Source organism: Crinia signifera, chromosome 2 (assembly GCF_055691185.1).
Source record: "Crinia signifera chromosome 2, ASM5569118v1, whole genome shotgun sequence".
In the NCBI taxonomy this organism is placed as follows: Eukaryota; Metazoa; Chordata; class Amphibia; order Anura; family Myobatrachidae; genus Crinia; species Crinia signifera.
In genome coordinates, this window is record NC_139218.1 from 19,178,825 (window position 1) to 19,198,149 (window position 19,325).

Genomic DNA, 19,325 nt, shown 5'->3' on the forward strand with positions numbered 1-19,325 from the left:
AGGTTAGGAAATAGACCAGCACTCATGTAGTTTGAGTTGAAGAAAAAAAAGGTGTATTTTCAAAACATTATACAAAGTGTAGTGCAGCAAGGCTGACCCAACAGCCGTTTCAACTGGATGCCTTCCAGTTTTCGTCAGGGGTCTGAAGGCATCCAGTTGAAACGGCTGTTGGGTCAGCCTTGCTGCACTACACTTTGTATAATGTTTTGAAAATACACCTTTTTTTTCTTCAACTCAAACTACGTGAGTGCTGGTCTGTTTCCTAACCTGGTTCCCAGGATAGGTAAGTGCTGTCTATCATTATCCCTCTTGGACCCTGCACCGCATCATTCCTTCAACATCTGAGTGCCGTTTTGCTTCTCTCTCTCTCTCTCTCTCTCTCTCTATATATATATATATATATATATATATATATATGTGTGTGTGTTCTAAATAAAGTTAGTCTATTTTTGTGTTCTCTTTGAAAAAAATCTTTTATAGCACATATATTGTATTTTTTTATAAAATGTGTCCATAAAATTTTATCTTAAAAAGTGGGTTTTTGTGCTGAGCTTTATCCCTGTATCTTACTGTGGTGCACTGAATAAGTAGGCAATTTGTATGTGGTAACAATATTTTACTTGATAAACAAAAAAATTAAATTGATAACAAGTGATACAGTTGCAAGTGCCTGGGTTCAATAAGTCTGAGATCGAGGTCCCCTAAGAATGCGCACTAGGCTTGCAGCCCGTCGTGCCAGACTCTGTGGGGGGGCGGTCTCCTTATTACCCTGAAACCTTAAGAATAAAGTATTGTCCACTTATCCACCTTTATGGGGGAGAGATAACCTACAAATCTGCAAAAGTCCAGTTTTTCTGAGTGCGGCGTCCCGCAATTCAGATAATCAGGTCTGTATAATGAAGTATGCATATCTTCTGGTACCTATTCATGACGTCAAATTGTAAGTGTGCAGATTTTCGGGAGAGGGTGTGGATGGTGCAGCTTAGTGTGCCAGTGTTAACAGGAGTGCCCAGGTCCGCGTGAGCGCGGCACACGTGTGGTTAACACTGTGTGCTGCGGTCGCGGTCTCTGTGTCAGCAGCTCTGTGTATGTACAGGAGATGGGACTGACGCCGCCGTAGCCAATAGATTGGCGTGTGCGCCGTGTCCCACCGTCCGGCCTGGGATCCCTCCTGCCCTACTTCCTACTTATCGTCTCCTTACAGCTGGGTGTGTCCTCCGTCTCTCTCCTGTCGCTTGCTTCTGTCAGAGCGTGCTGACCGCTGCTTGCACCATGAGGGGAGCGGGTGGATGTTTCTCGTCGGTGTATGTCCTGTGGATATGTGCCTTGGTTACTTCTTAGTGGGTGTCTTCCTCAACGTGTTTCTGCTCAGCGAGCCTTCTTCAAGGCTTTTTCTTCTTTAACATTTTATCTAATAGCCAATATAGCAATCATATGTATTACAGATGTATTTGTTGAGAATCATTGGATTACAGGGATGTGGATGCTGTTTGGGCCATTAGGCGGTTGGGCAGGGCTGGCTAAACTGGTCCTCGACACCTACCAACAGGTCCCATTTATCAGACCATCTAGCTGGTGCACAGGTGCAGTCATTACTACATGTGCTGCATTAATACCTATGCAACACATTATACAGAGCCACAGGTGGCCTGGAAAACATGGACTGTTGGTAGATATCAGGGACCGGTTTGGCCACCCCTGCTGTAGAGTGTTGGTTAAATATAGGTCCTGCCCCCACCCTTGTTGGTTATAAGCGCTGCCCCCTCCTGTATGGATATAGGCGCTGCCCCCTCCTCGTTGGATATAGATTCTTCCCCCACCTGGTTGGATATAGGTGCTGCCCCCTCCTGGTTGGATATAGGTACTGCCCCCCTCCTGGTTGGATATAGGTCCTGCCCCCTCCTGGTTGGATATAGGCCCTGCCCTCTCCTGGTTGGATTTAGGTGCTGCCCCCTTCCTTGTTGGATATAGGTCCTTCCCCCTCCTGGTTGGCTATAGGTGCTGCCCCCTCCTGGTTGGATATAGGTACTGCCCCCCTCCTGGTTGGATATAGGTCGTGCCCCCTCCTGGTTGGATATAGGTGCTGCCCCCTCCTGGTTGGATTTAGGTGCTGCCCCCTTCCTTGTTGGATATAGGTCCTTCACCCTCCTGGTTGGCTATAGGTGCTGCCCCATCCTGGTTGGATATAGGTACTGCCCCCCTCCTGGTTGGATATAGGTTGTGCCCCCTCCTGGTTGGATATAGGTGCAGTCCTCTCCTGGTTGGATATAGGTGCAGTCCCCTCCTGGTTGGATATAGGTGCAGTCCCCTCCTGGTTGGATATAGGTGCAGTCCCCTCCTGGTTGGATATAGGTGCAGTCCCCTCCTGGTTGGATTTAGGTGCTGCCCCCCTCCTTGTTGGATATAGGTCCTTCCCCCTCCTGGTTGGATATAGGTGCTGCCCCCTCCTGGTTGGATATAGGTACTGCCCCCCTCCTGGTTGGATAAAGGTCGTGACCCCTCCTGGTTGGATAATGGTGCTGCCCCCTCCTGGTTGTATATAGCTGCCACCCCCTCCTGGTTAGATAAAGGTGCTGCCCGTTTGGTTGGATATAGGTGCTGCCCCATCCTGGTTGGATATAGGTGCTGCCCCTTCCTGGTTGGATATAGGTGCTGCCCCCTCCTGGTTGGATATAGGTGCTGCCCCTCCTGGTTGAATATAGGTGCTGCCCCCACCGTTATTGGATATAGTTGCTGCCCCCTCCTGGTTGGATAGAGGTGCTGCCCCCTCCTGGTTGGATATAGGTGCTGCCCCCTCCTGGTTGGATATAGGTGCTGCCCCCTCCTGGTTGGATATAGTTGCTGCCCCCTCCTGGCTGGATATAGGTGCTGCCCCCTCCTGGTTGGATATAGGTGCTGCCCCCTCCTGGTTGGATATAGGTGCTGCCCCCACCGTTGTTGGATATAGTTGCTGCCCCCTCCTGGTTGGATATAGTTGCTGCCCCCTCCTGGTTGGATATAGTTGCTGCCCCCTCCTGGTTGGATATAGTTGCTGCCCCCTCCTGGTTGGATATAGTTGCTGCCCCCTCCTGGTTGGATATAGTTGCTGCCCCCTCCTGGTTGGATATAGGTGCTGCCCCCTCCTGGTTGGATATAGGTGCTGCCCCCTCCTGGTTGGATATAGGTGCTGCCCCCTCCTGGTTGGATATAGGTGCTGACCCCACCGTTGTTGGATATAGTTGCTGCCCCCTCCTGGTTGGATATAGGTGCTGCCCCCACCGTTGTTGGATATAGGTGCTGCCCCCACCGTTGTTGGATATAGGTGCTGCCCCCACCGTTGTTGGATATAGGTGCTGCCCCCTCCTGGTTGGATATAGTTGCTGCCCCCTCCTGGTTGGATATAGGTGCTGCCCCCTCCTGGTTGGATATAGTTGCTGCCCCCTCCTGGTTGGATATAGGTGCTGCCCCCACCGTTGTTGGATATAGTTGCTGCCCCCTCCTGGTTGGATATAGGTGCTGCCCCCACCGTTGTTGGATAACGGTGCTGCCCCCTCCTGGTTGGATATAGTTGCTGCCCCCTCCTGGTTGGATATAGGTGCTGCCCCCACCGTTGTTGGATATAGTTGCTGCCCCCTCCTGGTTGGATAACGGTGCTGCCCCCACCGTTGTTGGATAACGGTGCTGCCCCCTCCTGGTTGGATATAGGTGCTGCCCCCTCCTGGTTGGATATAGGTGCTGCCCCCTCCTGGTTGGGTATAGGTGCTGCCCCCTCCTGGTTGGATATAGGTGCTGCCCCCACCGTTGTTGGATATAGGTGCTGCCCCCACCGTTGTTGGATATAGGTGCTGCCCCCTCCTGGTTGGATATAGGTGCTGCCCCCCTCCTCGTTGGATATAGGTGCTGCCCCCACCGTTGTTGGATATAGGTGCTGCCCCCTCCTGGTTGGATATAGTTGCTGCCCCCTCCTGGTTGGATATAGTTGCTGCCCCCTCCTGGTTGGATATAGGTGCTGCCCCCTCCTGGTTGGATATAGGTGCTGCCCCCTCCTGGTTGCATATAGGTGCTGCCCCCTCCTGGTTGCATATAGGTGCTGCCCCCTCCTGGTTGGATATAGGTGCTGCCCCCTCCTGGTTGGATATAGGTGCTGCCCCCTCCTGGTTGGATATAGGTGCTGCCCCCTCCTGGTTGGATATAGATGCTGCCCCTCCTGGTTGCATATAGATGCTGCCCCCTCCTGGTTGCATATAGGTGCTGCCCCCTCCTGGTTGGATATAGGTGCTGCCCCCTCCTGGTTGGATATAGGTGCTGCCCCCTCCTGGTTGGATATAGGTGCTGCCCCCACCGTTGTTGGATATAGGTGCTGCCCCCTCCTGGTTGGATATAGGTGCTGCCCCCCTCCTCGTTGGATATAGGTGCTGCCCCCACCGTTGTTGGATATAGGTGCTGCCCCCTCCTGGTTGGATATAGTTGCTGCCCCCTCCTGGTTGGATATAGTTGCTGCCCCCTCCTGGTTGGATATAGGTGCTGCCCCCTCCTGGTTGGATATAGGTGCTGCCCCCTCCTGGTTGGATATAGGTGCTGCCCCCTCCTGGTTGCATATAGGTGCTGCCCCCTCCTGGTTGGATATAGGTGCTGCCCCCTCCTGGTTGGATATAGGTGCTGCCCCCTCCTGGTTGGATATAGGTGCTGCCCCCTCCTGGTTGGATATAGATGCTGCCCCTCCTGGTTGCATATAGATGCTGCCCCCTCCTGGTTGCATATAGGTGCTGCCCCCTCCTGGTTGGATATAGGTGCTGCCCCCTCCTGGTTGGATATAGGTGCTGCCCCCTCCTGGTTGGATATAGTTGCTGCCCCCTCCTGGTTGGATATAGTTGTTGCCCCCTCCTGGTTGGATATAGGTGCTGCCCCCTCCTGGTTGGATATAGGTGCTGCCCCCTCCTGGTTGCATATAGATGCTGCCCCCTCCTGGTTGCATATAGGTGCTGCCCCCTCCTGGTTGGATATAGGTGCTGCCCCCTCCTGGTTGGATATAGGTGCTGCCCCCTCCTGGTTGGATATAGGTGCTGCCTCCTAACCATGCTGTGAGGATGACTACAAGCTGCAGTTACTTTGCTTTGTAAGATTGTTTTGAAATAAAAACCCACTAACTTTGTTTTTTCCCCCCAAAAGCTACAGCAAGAATTCTGACCTTCAGCGGCACCGTGACCACGCCCTGGATGAGGGACATCGTTCTGCCCTGCAAAGCTGTTGGGGATCCTCCTCCTACAGTCAAATGGATGAAGGAAAGGTAACCAGCAACCAATTGTGCCAGATGCCATGCCCAGGTTCAGTGTTTAATACAGCTATTCATAAAGCTGTGAGAAGAATGGGCCAGTGGTGACATTGCCCATGGCAACCACTATATATGTATAACATATAACATAATCCTACCCTACAGTACAAACTCACAATGAACTGTTCATTTTAGGAATCTCCTCACAGAGACCTTGTGTATGCCATGTGCTAATTGTTACTCCTCGCTAGACGTGTCCTCAGATTGCTCCACGGAGTTGTCATCCAGACGGCTCCTACTCTGCCAGCGTAGCTGGGTTACATTGTGTCTCGTGCCATGGAAATATCTGCCTACAGGACTTTTATGAGTCTTCCCTTTGTCTTCTAGTGTTCATATCTTAACGCTGGCCTTGCCTTCATTGCCATAGACATCTGGCCAACATCGCCATGCCCATAGAGTCTCTGCAGGGGACACACCACGCCGTTAGTATCACATGTGGCCCCTCTAACAGAGTGATTACAATGTCCATAGGTTCCACACGTCCACAAGGAAGTATCCCATCGTGTGGAGCAAATATGAACAATTGGTCCTTGTGCTGTATATGGGCTTCAGTATACAGTATGTGCTAAGTTATTCCTCCATATCAGAAAGTTCTATATCAGATACAGTATATTCCCAAATTCAAGCTTTTTTGAGCGTTCAAAACTACTGAAAGGTCAGATATCCAAAACACTTCTGGTTCCAAGCATTGGGGCCGATGTATTAAGCCTTAACAAGAGGTAAATGCAAGGGTAATAAAGAGAGAGAAACGCCCAGCCAATCACCTCCTAAGTGACTTTTTCAAACACAGCCTGTAACATGGCAGTTAGCAGGTGATTGGCTGGACGTTTATCTCTCTTTATCACCCTTGCCTTTATCTCTTGTTAAGGCTTAATACATCTGCCCCATTTTCGGATACGTAGATACCTGTATTAGGTCTGTATAAGTGCATCATCCACTTGATATGCAGGAAGTGTTGTCATACAGTATGTACCTCGGCAGCCATTGTTCAGCATGGTGTAGTGTTCATTCTAGCACCCTGCATCTTTCATAACCTGTGCAGTTCCTCTTCCCTGCCTGTCGTGTCACTCTCTGCTGTTTTGTTTCTAGCACAGGTCTGGTCTGTATTTCAGCACTGATGTACAGACCAGACCTGTGCTAGAAGCGGAGAGCGCCATGATTGGATTGCGGCGCAATCACAAAGGTGTGATTTGCACAATCTGTACAATGTACCCACGTATAAATTCAGCTATAAAAGCACCGTACGCTTGTGCAGTGACTCTGTCGCGGTACATTATTTGTACGGTATGTCTGTCTTGTGTAAGCCAGCTGCGGGTGGCGGGGACAGATGGAGCCCGCTCATCTGTTTGAGCTGTACGCCGCTGCTGAAGAATGACTTCACAAATATGATGGATGGGGGGCATATGGCAGATATCCAGTCCAACTGCTAAATTAGCTGTATCATTTACTGTGTGTTCCTGGAGGCGGAGGCGGAATGTGCACAGTCATGAATCTTTATCACTTTCTAGGATACAGCTCAAAGTAATGAAATCCCCAATAACTCAATGCAGCATCTTAATTGGCAGCGCTTCCTTAACTCTTGCCCAGTGGTGCAAGTAGAAAAAACTTCTTAGTGGTACTGGCAAAAATGGGCGTGGTCATGGGCGTGGTCATATGACACGAGGGGGAGTGGCTACATGACAAAACTTTAAAACACAATGACATTTCTGTTTGGGCTTGTGCACATATATGCCCCCACAGTGCCAAGTATGCCCCCAGTGCCAGATATGCCCCCAGTGCCAGATATGCCCCCACAGTGCCACACATATGCCCCCACAGTGCCCCACATATGCCCCCCCAGTGCCACACATACGCCCCCACAGTGCCATACATATGCCCCCAAAGTGCCAGATATGCGCCAGCAGTGCCAGATATGCCCCTAGTGCCAGATATTCCCCCACAGTTCTTAGTATGCCCCCAGTGCCACACATGCCCCCACAGTGCCACACATATGCCGCTAGTCCCAGATATGCCCCCACAGTGTTAAGTATGCCCCCACAGTGCCACACATATGCCCTCACAGTGCTAGGTATGCCCACAGTGCCGCACATAAATGCCCCCACAGTGTCACACATATGCCCCTAGTGCCAAATATCATATTCCCCACAGTGCCACACATATGCCCCCACAGTGCTAGATATGCCCACACAGTGCTAAGTATGCCCCCAGTGCCACACATACACCCCCACAGTGCCATACATATGCCCGCAAAGTGCCACTTATGCCCCAGCAGTGCCAGATATGCCCCGAGTGCCAGATATGCCCCCACAGTGCCACACATATGCCCCCAGTGCCAGATCTGCCCCCACAGTGTCACACATGCCCCCAGTGCCAGATCTGCCCCCACAGGGCCACACATATGCCCCCAGTGCCAGATCTGCCCCTACAGTGCCACACATGAATGACCCCACAGTATTCATCAGCAACTCACCGTCAGGTGTTCTCCCCCTCCTCTAGTTCCCCGCCGCCGCTGCCTGCATCTTCCCTGGGGCCGCTGTCTGCTTCTTCCCTGGGGACTGGAGGGGAGCGCATCTTCCGTGTCTCCACTCTCCAGCCCTGCAGTCTCTCTCGCGGGCTGGCTCCTGATTGGCTGCCAGCCCGCGAGCTCTGATTGGAGAGCAGGTGCCTGTGACACGGAGGGAAAGGGAGATACGCGCGATGCGCTCCCCTCCGAACGCTATCAGCTGTGGCGGGGCGGCGCAGGCCATGCCCCCCGCCACTTCCATATGCGCGCATGCGCATTGAGCATTTTTGGGGGCATTTGTTATGGCGGTACGGGGTACCGGCAGTATATCTTTTACCGGTACGCCGTACCACCCCGTACCGCCATACTTGCACCACTGCTCTTGCCCAAAGTAGGTGAAGCCGCAGCTGTGGTTCTGCCCGGCCGGACGTATCACTGTGTCTCAGTAACTGCAAGGTGCAATGTAATACTGCTCCGAAACAAGGAACATTGGAGGAGCGCGGCCCGGGCACCCGCACTGCTAAAACAATAGGGAACATAAAGCTAAAATAAGGTGCTTGACATAGATGTTTGGCAACGATATTATTTATGGGCGCACCCACCTTGTCCAGGTGGCCTCATCATCAGTTGGGTCCCTAACACTAAGGCAGGTATGTCCGAACTGCGGCCCTCCAGCTGTTGTGAAGCTACACATCCCAGCATGCCTTGCCATAGTTTTTGCATTCCCTAATAGCAAAACTGTGGCAAGGCATGATGGGACTTGTAGTTTCACAACAGCTGGAGGGCCATAGTTTGGTCATGCCTGCACTAAGGTATAAGCCTGGGGCACGGGTCCCCCCGAAGTCAACACAGGCCGACCGCCCCGAAGGCCCCACACTTGTGAGAGGTTAGAGTGTTAACTTATGCTTCTTATTAACATTTACATGCCTGAGAGGTAATGTTACATAGGGGATCACTAAGTCCACCTTATAATGTTACATAGGGGATCACTAAGTCCACCTTATAATGTTACATAGGGGATCACTAAGTCCACCTTATTCAGATCAACATGCATTGCGTCGACCACTGAAGCTTATGTGGACACCTGAAATAAGTTGACATGTCTAAGGTAGACAGGGTATGAAAGTTGACACAAGCATTATGTCGACAATGGGAATGTGGACAGTTAAAATGTCGACATGAGATTTTTAACGCCTTTTATTTTTGGAACCGACAAGTGCCGACAGGCAGTATTTCATATCCTACCATACTGCCAATATTAACAGCCCCATGGACCCAAGGGGGTGAGATCATAGTTACCTCCCTTCCTGCATTTTGCAGGAGACTCCTTGACATAGCAGCAATCTCCCTCATGTCACCTAGCCCACATTACACTGTTACACCATAGTTACCTCCCCTCCTGCATTCTGCAGGAGACTCCCTGACATAGCAGCAATCTCCCTCTCTCCCTCATTAGTCTAGCAATCTCCCTCATGTCACCTAGCCCACATTACACTGTTACCTCCCCTCCTGCAATCTCCCTCATGTCACCTAGCCCACATTACACTGTTACACCATAGTTACCTCCCCTCCTGCATTCTGCAGGAGACTTCCTGACATAGCAGCAATCTCCCTCTCTCCCTCATTAGTCTAGCAATCTCCCTCATGTCACCTAGCCCACATTACACTGTTACATCATAGTTACCTCCCCTCCTGCAATCTCCCTCATGTCACCTAGCCCACATTACACTGTTACACCATAGTTACCTCCCCTCCTGCATTCTGCAGGAGACTCCCTGACATAGCAGCAATCTCCCTCTCTCCCTCATTAGTCTAGCAATCTCCCTCATGTCACCTAGCCCACATTACACTGTTACACCATAGTTACCTCCCCTCCTGCATTCTGCAGGAGACTCCCTGACATAGCAGCAATCTCCCTCTCTCCCTCATTAGTCTAGCAATCTTCCTCATGTCACCGAGCCCACATTACACTGTTACACCATAGTTACCTCCCCTCCTGCATTCTGCAGGAGACTTCCTGACATACGTAGCAGCAATCTCCCCCTCTCCCTCATTAGTCTAGCAATCTCCCTCATGTCACCTAGCCCACATTACACTGTTCCATTTTTGGGGAAAAAGGAATGAGAGATAGATACATTTACAATGAATCATCAGCACCATTTCCCAGCACTTTACCAAGTATAGTAGCTCTTACTAACTGCTTTGGGGCTCATCTACATTTGGATATAAGTCATTCTAAAAGATTCCTCTCCGATGTAGCAGTACACACTAACACTTCTAGGTGCCACGTTCACAATCTCTTTTCACAATCTCTCCATATATGGAACTAGACACGCCCTTTGGGTTAGAGCATGACACACCCCCTGAATGGGGCGCTGTGTAAAATTCTATTACCATCTATAATCTCCCTGAAACTGATTTTCAAAAGTAGGCTAGTATGGGTGAGATGCCAGGGGAGAAGCACCCGGGGGACATTGCTGGGTCCATGCTGCAGAATGGCCTCGTTAGCTTCCTCATCTGTACATGCACAGATGACGGAGAGGAAGGGGGGGGGGGGGGGGCATTAACGGGTGTGCATTGGCTGTCAGGCAGTTCAAAATGATATTCTCTTAATGTCATTTAATTAAAAAAAATTTTTTAAATCAAGTTATTTTTTTATTCTCTGCTATCGTCATCCTGAAAGTAACACTGGAGAGCAATCTGCCCCAGAGCCCATTGGCTGACCACTGCCTACTGCGCAGTTTGATAAATAAAGAGAACCACTAAGCCAGAGAAACGTCCCTTTGTCCAACATTGTTTCTGTTTGTTGGGCATGACCAGATATTTCAGTGCTAGGAGCTGGTGGCGAGCTGAACGATGCTTTAAGTTACCCGTGATCAAATTGGACTGTTCTCAGCTGCTTTATGCGGCTTAACCCGACACTGATCAGCGCGATAAAAACAAAAATCGATTGAATATCGCCCCTGTGCTCTCCCGTCATTGAGATGTGGGAGATTAGGTACGGCATAACCAATGAATTTCCCTCTATGCGTCTGTATCCAAGCGGCAATAGTGTTGGATACTACAAAAAGAATTAACCGTATTGATTTTGGAATGTGAACAACATTTAGAAAAATCCACATTATAGGACTGCCGTAGTGATTATCTGCCAAATATTATTATTATTATTTTCCTTTATTTATATGGCGCCACAAGGGATCTGCAGCGCCCAGTTACAAAGTATATAATAGTAAAAATGGCGGAAATAAGATGTGTATTGTGACATGCTTAAGGGCCAGATGTATCAAGCTTCAAAAAGTGGTAAAATGGAGAGTGATAAACAGCCAGCCAATCAGCTCCTACCTGACATGTTACAGGGTTTGAAATATGTCAGGTAGGAGCTGATTGGCTGGTTGGTTATCACTCTCCACTTTATCCCTTTCTGAAGCTTGATACATCTGGCCCTATTGCTGCACAAAACATAGTACATACTACAGTTGCTGAAAGTGTTATTGAAATAGCATACAAAAATCAAAGGTAAAAAGTCTGGAATAGCAATGTACACACATCTGAGGCAGCCTATCTGTGTGCTGAACCACTATTCATTTGACCGAAGCCTGGCGCCTCAATCAGAGGATGCTGCTGTTCCTGGTGACCTGATAAAGCTGCATTATTGTGGTCAGCAGCTCCTGGTAGCCATGTTCTCAGTCAGTTCAGCTCACAAAATGGCTGCCTCGGCTGGGTATTGTCAGTGATTGGTGCACTAACATGACCAGCATGCCAACAATTGAGATTCCTCATTAGCAAATGATTTTGATTGTAATTCCTTTAATGTATGGTTTTTGTTTCCTGTGAGGTAGTAACGGGACACCCAGTCTAGTAATAAATGATGGGCGGAGAAACGTCTACAGCAACGGCAGTTTTATCATCCGCATGGTGAAAGCAGAGGATTCTGGGTATTACACCTGCATTGCCACAAACAGCTTGGGGATGGAGCAGATTGTGCTCAATCTGCAGGTTCAAGGTAAGGAGCCGATGAGGTTTCTGTATTTATCCCATTTTATGCCCCATTGTGCTGGCTGTCGTTTATATAACTGCACGGCGGGCCTTTATAACGTCTGACGGTAATACTGCAGCCATTCGTCTGTTACTTGCGGAATGATAATCTCAAAATATCCCCTATAGAGCCGTCGCTTTCCATTTGCCATAACACTAAGGGGTAAATTTACAAAGGGGAGAGTTCTATTGGTTGCCCATAGCAACCGATCCGATTCTATTCTCTTCCAGAAGGTGCTAAATCAAACATGGCCAAACTTTGGCCCTCTAGCTGTTGTGAAACTACAAGTCCCATCATGCCTTGCCACAGTTTTGCTATTAGGTATGCTAAAACGATTGCAAGGCATGCTGGGATGTGTAGTTTCACAACAGCTGGAAGGCCACAGTTTGGCCCCGCCTGTGCTAAATAAAGATGAAGTGGAATCTACTTTCAATGGATATCCCTTCTTAGTAAATTTACCCCTAAAGGTCCTAGCAATCCTTTACTCCTAGCTACATTCTATATCTTATTTATTATGCTTTCCGCAACCAAAGTGGAAACAGATTGCATTGGTAATGAGAAACATGGCTGCCACTGTATATTGCTTTTTACACACATTCCTTCTAAATCCCTCTTCGTGTACTTGAGAACCATAGAGTTGTGTGATCCTGGACCTCTGTGTGTTTAAGGCTGATTCTCCTTCCTGGCCAAATTCAAAATGGCCGCCGATAGGAATGCCGCTGCCACTTTCAGTGAGATGCCAATTTTGTTATTGAAACCATCTCATTACCTTGCAGTAGCCAGTGATAGTATCCGGATGATGGATCTACAGCATTTAAGGTAGACAGCCCCACAAACTCGGGCCCAGGTAATTAGTGATGCACCGCTGTGCTTCCCTGGGAGTGCATTAATAATGTCGCTGCTTCTTCTTTTTCCGGAAAAATCCTGATTCACGGCACGAAAGGCTTCACATGCCCCTGTAAAGTCACCGGTTACTATTTAGATTTTATTCTAGACTAGCAGCTACATATCACTTTATTTTAAGTTGTAGTAATATTAATGTTTATTCCATATACTCCGCAGGCTCTGCATATATTTAAGTAAGGCTTTGTGGCACTTGCAAGTAAAGTGCAGCAGTAAAGAGGAGAGGAGATGAGTTCTCTCTGTGCCGTAAATAGAATATTTATGTGGTAATCAGAGCATGGCAAATACCAGACAGCCATTCTGTCTTATTGTGTGTGTATTCTTCCCAGGCCTCTTATGTATATTATCAGTACAGGGAGTACAGGATCTGCCAGTACAGTGTATATATATATATATGTGCTATATACTGTAGCTTCCCCACAGTATCGCAGGAGGCCTCCCGTAATGGTCACCACCCGAGGTAGCTGCAGCACCAACTGTGAAGTCCAGGGAGGCAATCGCTAAGCACTTCGATACATACATGGGGGGGAGGGGCTTAATGGTGTGTAATGGTTTATGTAGCACAGTTCATAATTCAAATAGGGGAGCCACACCAACTGCCATTTAAAACTGACTCACTGGCAGTTGGTATGGTTTCCCTTTTCAACTGTGCTGTTTTATGCTGATTCCCGGGTGCCACAAGGTGTCTAATACACTCAGCGCTGGTGATATCCAGCACATATATTACTTACATGATAGCATGTATGTATATTTGCGCTCAGAGATTCCTCCCCCCCCCCCCCCCCCTTGCACTTCATTGTCGGCACTGCAACCGCCACCAGGTACAGCCGGACATCGCCATCGCAGGCTGCAAGCATCGACACAGGGAGAATCCCTAATTCTTGGGAAGATGGTCGCGTGTCCAGACATTTCTGCTGGAGAGAGGACTTTTCGGGGATTCATATATAGACCCCTGAGTGACTGGAAGTGAGGGGTTACTTCTGATATTGCTAATGGCGCGTCAAGCCTTACTTACAGTTACGTAAGTCAGCTCCGCGTGGCGGATGCATATTTTGTTGTAAGCAATAAACTTCAGTATAGCCTATTATAACCAATGTATGGAGCTCTCCTTACGGTATGAGACTCAGGACATATCGGAAGATGCATCTTCATTCAAAATTAATTGCTTGTGAGCTCAGCAAACATTGTGCAGTTGTGCGCTGTAAACGGCTCACTAATGGCGCTGTACCTTTGGCGTGTATGAGTTATATCCCATTATACCTTGGCTGGCAAGCCACGTAGTGATCCTGTTTGCTGGGAAACGCGGTTTATCGTCTGCGGAAGAAAAAATAAACCTGAAGGTTCTTAGCAATAAGGTAGAAGTTCCCTTTAACTCTGTGAGTGCCACAAGTGCTCTAAACGCCACCTGCCGAAACCCCCCCCCCCCCCCGCCGCATTTGCATGGGAGGGGATGTGTACATTTACAAATCCACTCGCATGAGCCACGATGAGTACAGGCTACACCTGTATCTGTATACATAGCACTGAACACGGCATGGATGGAAACCGCTGCTGCTGCACCATAGCGCTATACAGACTCAGAGACTCAGTCGCACACAGATGAGTCAAAATGAGGGACAAACGCACCAACAAAAAGTACAGACCGGTATTAGAATGTAATAAAGTACATCTACAGTATATGGTCTTCCTGTAACTGGGGGGAAGCTGCAGAAAATAATTGTATGATATACGCTAATTCACACGTTAAATCAGTCCTGCTACAGTGAGTGAGAAAGGAATCATGGGAAAGTGCCAGGTCATGGGCAAATTGACTCTGCCAATCGTCTTTCTTGCTCAGTTTGTACTTTTTTGCTTAAATAAGCAAACAGCAAATGACAAAGCTGCATTGCACCGAGCAGACTGATGTGCGGCATTTGTACATCTGTGTGCGGCTGAGTCATAATCCGTATAATGGGGGTTATTCTGGTTCACTGTGAAAGGCACAATCACTCTCTAACGGGGGGTGTACTTCAAACTGATATCTATATTGCAGTGTAAAAATAAAGCAGCCAGTATTTACCTGGCACAGAAACAATAAAATACCCATATCTAACTCTCTCTGCACATGTTACATCAGCCCCACCTGCAGTGCACATGGTTTTGTCCATTAGAGAGTGATTGTGCCTTTGCGAGTGAACCAGAATAACCCCCACAGTGTGTAAGATCTTACCGGTAAGTCTAATGATCCACTGGTCTCCAGCGATGATGAATATATTGTGTCTGGCATCCTCCACTTCTCGGGAGACTGTTCCATGGAGCAGGTGCATTGTCTGTATAAAGTTCTTGCTCATGTAGCCTTTCGGTCTTTCTCCGATTCCAGAGTGTGTCTGTCTCTTTATGGAGATCAGTGAGACGGGCCTTCTTCCACGAGAGCAGGAGACAGGACCTGGAACGTGCACCGCAGCGTTCCTGCTAGTTGTTATTCTTCATGTTACACTGACTTGCAAAGGATACTGCAGTGGTTCTTAAGCTCAGTCCTCAGAACTGCAGACAGGACATGTTTTTCTGGTCACCTGGGAATCTTTAAAATGTGACACCTGTGCACCTGCTGGGTGACTGCTTGGGCTCCTTAGGTTCGAGTTTGAGAACCACTGCGATGATCTAAGCACGGAGCTCTGGGGACCCTTGGAACACTGGCCCCCTAGGATAAGATAAACTGGCACTACCCAGGTATATTATCCATAGGAGCATGTCTGCGATCTGATTCGCCGGCCAGCACTGTACGCGCAGCGTCCTATCACTGATGAGAGCTAGAACCAATGACAGGCTCCGAAGGCTTGCGCTGAATGCTGGGGGCTAGGTTCTGTGTTAGACCTTACCAGGTTTATTTTTTCAAGACAAACTTTAAAATCTATGGACGTTGTCTGTGATGTGACGCGGCCGATTGCATTGTGGTAATCTAACCTGTGTCGTCTATTTTATCTAGTGCCTCCTGATCAGCCGCGGCTCACTGTGTCCAAAAGCACCTCCTCGTCCATTACCCTGTCCTGGATCCCCGGAGACAATGGAGGGAGTTCTATCCGAGGTAACCTATGGCTGTAGGGACACAGCACTGTCCTATCAGGATAAGGCATATCGCTTTGTGTAGGAACACGTTGCTTTGAATCCCAACAGTCGTCATCAGTAGAGGTGGGGCTGCAGCACAGTGCAGACTTCCAGTAGTGATTGCATTGTCTGGCAGTGTTGGGGGGGGAGTTGGTGTTGGATGGGATGTACTAACGGCAGAAATGCAGAGAGAATTTAGAAAAGTTTTGGCCCTGGCGTACACCCTCGTGTGCTGCTTTCTCGGACACACAACTTTTATGCATTATCATGTGGACATGGGGCCTTATTCTGGTTCACTCTCAGAGGCAAATTCCCTCTCAATTGGACAAAACCATCTGCACTGCAGGTGGGGCAGATGTAACATGTGCAGAGAGAATTAGATTTGGGTGGGGTTTTACTTCAAAGTGAGATCTATATTGCAGTGTAGAAATAAAGCAGTCAGTATTTTCCCTGCACAGAAACCAAATAACTCACCCAAATCTAACTCTCTGCACCTGTTACATCTGCTCCACCTGCAGTGCACATGGTTTTGTCCATTTGAGAAGGAATTTGCCTCTGAGAGTGAACCAGAATTAGGCCCATGGTTAGTCACCTGCCCGTACTCATGTTGCAGGAGACTAGAGAGCAAGGGGTGGTGATGCCGCAGCTCGTTAGCAGTCTGACACTGACCGTTCCTTAGTACCTAACATCAAAGGGTGTGGAACATAGGTGCGTTAATTATGTTATTATTTTTCCCCGTCGACGGTTTCAGCCACCCACCGGCAGAATTTGGGGTGCTCTGGGCCATTTCTAGAGACGAGATTGAATGAATAAGTCACGATGATTGCTTTGTTCACTGTTGCCTGGGATGAGACAATTTATTTTTAGAGAATAGCGATGCCCTGTCAAGATTTTGTTTTCTTCTCCTGAGTAGAGAAAGGATACAACACCCCCCCCCCCCCCAACCGCCAGCAGATAACATCAAAGGGAATCGGCTGATATGTCACCCGCTGAATAGCGTTCGCTGGTTTCACTCTTGATGCGCTGTGTTTAGGTGTCTGTGGTATCTCACATTCTGGCTCACGAATCACTGCGATAAGAACATATTTGGTTGTGAATCTTGCAAACAAGGATGGCGTTTTGATCATTGTGTCATAGATGAGTATGTCAGGAGGGGGTATTTACCCTAATTCTGTCATCCGCTCGTCAGAGAGACAGCAGCTGGGCCTCTGATTTCAGGCCATGGGATACCCACCCTCGTCTCCATGTACCATGATCACTTGGGGCAAATCCTCTGTCATTCTTTTGTCTAAAATCTATGTTGTGTTTGCAGCAGTTATAATGACATACAGTATTCATCTGTTTGGCCATTTGGTTTTGGTTATATAGTGAAATATAGACAACAGACTTTTTATTTTTATTTTTTATAAATAAAATCAACTTGCTGTCTACAGATGTGTCCTCCTACATATAAAATCTACAGGGACAAAGGATATCATTGTACTGTCGCTGTTATACCATACAATTCAATCCAGTAGAGCACAGGTTCTTAAACTCGGTCCTCAGGACCCCACACGGTGCATGTTTTGCAGGTCTCCTCACAGAATCACAAGTGAAATAATTAGCTCCACCTGTGGGTCTTTTGAAATATGTGAATGTGTAATGAGTGCACCTGTGCACCTGCCGGGTTACCTGGTACACGTGAACTGTGTGGGGTCCTGAGGCCCGAGTTTAAGAACCTCTGCAGTAGAGAATACAGCTTGCCTGACCCCTGTGTCATCATATGTCAGTATATGCTGCTAGTGTGGGAGAGCTGTTGATACATTATGTATTATATAGGCATCAAATTTATCATTAATATTGTGCGGAGTGAGAAGGAAATAAATATCACAGCGAAGAGATGCAAAGAAGAAATCCAGTGTGCAGGCAGCAATGTTCGTATCAATACTGCTATGGGGGCCGGACCTGAGCTGAGAGGGGCCACCTTCCCTGCCATAGTTAAAATGTGTTATTTACTTTTAGTTTTTGGTATACAGGACCCGTAGTGTGGAAAAAAATGAAACGGAGGGCATTGTAGTGTTACATAATTATAAACTGGGGCACTGTTCTGTGGCAAAATATAAAGTGAGGACACTGTATGACATAATGTGAACTGGGGATATTTTGTGGTATAATATGTACTGGCAGCCCTACAATGTGAAGTAATGTGAACGAGGGCACAACTATGGTTCATATAATTAACCAGGACTCTGCTACGGGGCATAACATAACTAGGGTGCTACTATGGGGCATAACATAACTAGGGTGCTACTATGGGGCATAACATACTGTATCTAGGGCATAAAATGAACACCTGCAGCGGAGAGGTGTCCATGGAAGTATTAGGATAGGGGCCCAGGCACTGTAGCAGAGGTCTGCCGTACACATCCACAACTAATAATCCGCATTTTGTGTCATTTTTCCCCCATCTGGCAGGTTACATCCTTCAGTACTCGGAGGACAACAGTGAGCAGTGGGGCAGCTTCCCCATCAGCCCCAGCGAACGCTCCTATCGCCTGGAAAACCTGAAATGTGGCACATGGTATAAATTCACCCTAACGGCCCAGAACGGAGTGGGACCGGGGCGCATCAGTGAGATCATAGAGGCAAAAACCCTTGGGAAAGGTACTGGAGTCTTGTCCTGCCCATCCAAAGCAGGAAGTAATTATAAGTTATCAAGTTACTTTTTTATTTTATATCTAAATGGCGCCAAATCTTGTGTTTGTGAATCCACTCATTTGTTTCTTTAGCAGGTGTCAAAAACCATATATGGGTTACCGCGATGGGGGGGAATCACCAGAAAAATCCACCGCCACCCCGCACCGACCCACCGCAGCCCCGCACTGACCCCCGCCGCCCTGCACCGACCCCCCTTACCTGTGTTTGGGCAGCACAGAGCTGTGCTGCCCGGACCTGTGACCTCCTCCTCCCTGCACTGATCTTCTTCCGGGTGCAGGGAGGAGGCGAGCACGGCGCAGCAGCGCCAGGTGAGGGGGGGAGCCGCTGACTTAACGCAAGAGCTGTCCTTTGCCATAATTATCGCATATGTTAGAGCATATGCGATAATTATGTAGGCGAAGGGGGGCGGAGCTGCGCTGCGGATGTTAGAACATCCCGCCCATTGTATGGCTTTGTACTGACTGCTTTCCCACACTGGGGCAGATTTATTACACTTGGAGAAGTGATAAAGCGGAAGATGATAAAGCACCAGCCAATCAGCTCTTAACTGCCAAGTTACAGGCTGGCTTTCAAAAATGACAGGAGCTGATTGGCTGCTACGTTTTCACCAGCAACTTTATCACTTCACCAGGCTTAATACATCTGCACGTGTGCAAAATGGGGAAAAGGGGGTTCTTACATAAGGGTTACTGTGTCAAACAGCGTAAAGAGTGGCATTGAGGACCCGTGGAGAATATGCCCATAGCAACCAATCAGCTTGGAGGTTGCATTTATCAAGTCCAATGTGCAAA

The 19,325-nt window shown here is 48.6% G+C and overlaps 1 protein-coding gene across 1 annotated transcript in view; it reads left to right on the plus strand.

Annotated features, from left to right (window-relative positions):
- The window catches only part of DSCAM (DS cell adhesion molecule), a 309,245-nt gene that overhangs the window by 228,187 nt on the left and 61,733 nt on the right, over window positions 1-19,325 (plus strand). Inside the window, 4 exon segments of the mRNA XM_083171669.1 lie at window positions 5,149-5,266; window positions 11,654-11,817; window positions 15,719-15,817; window positions 18,292-18,480. Coding sequence (XP_083027795.1) covers window positions 5,149-5,266; window positions 11,654-11,817; window positions 15,719-15,817; window positions 18,292-18,480 — 570 coding nt within the window.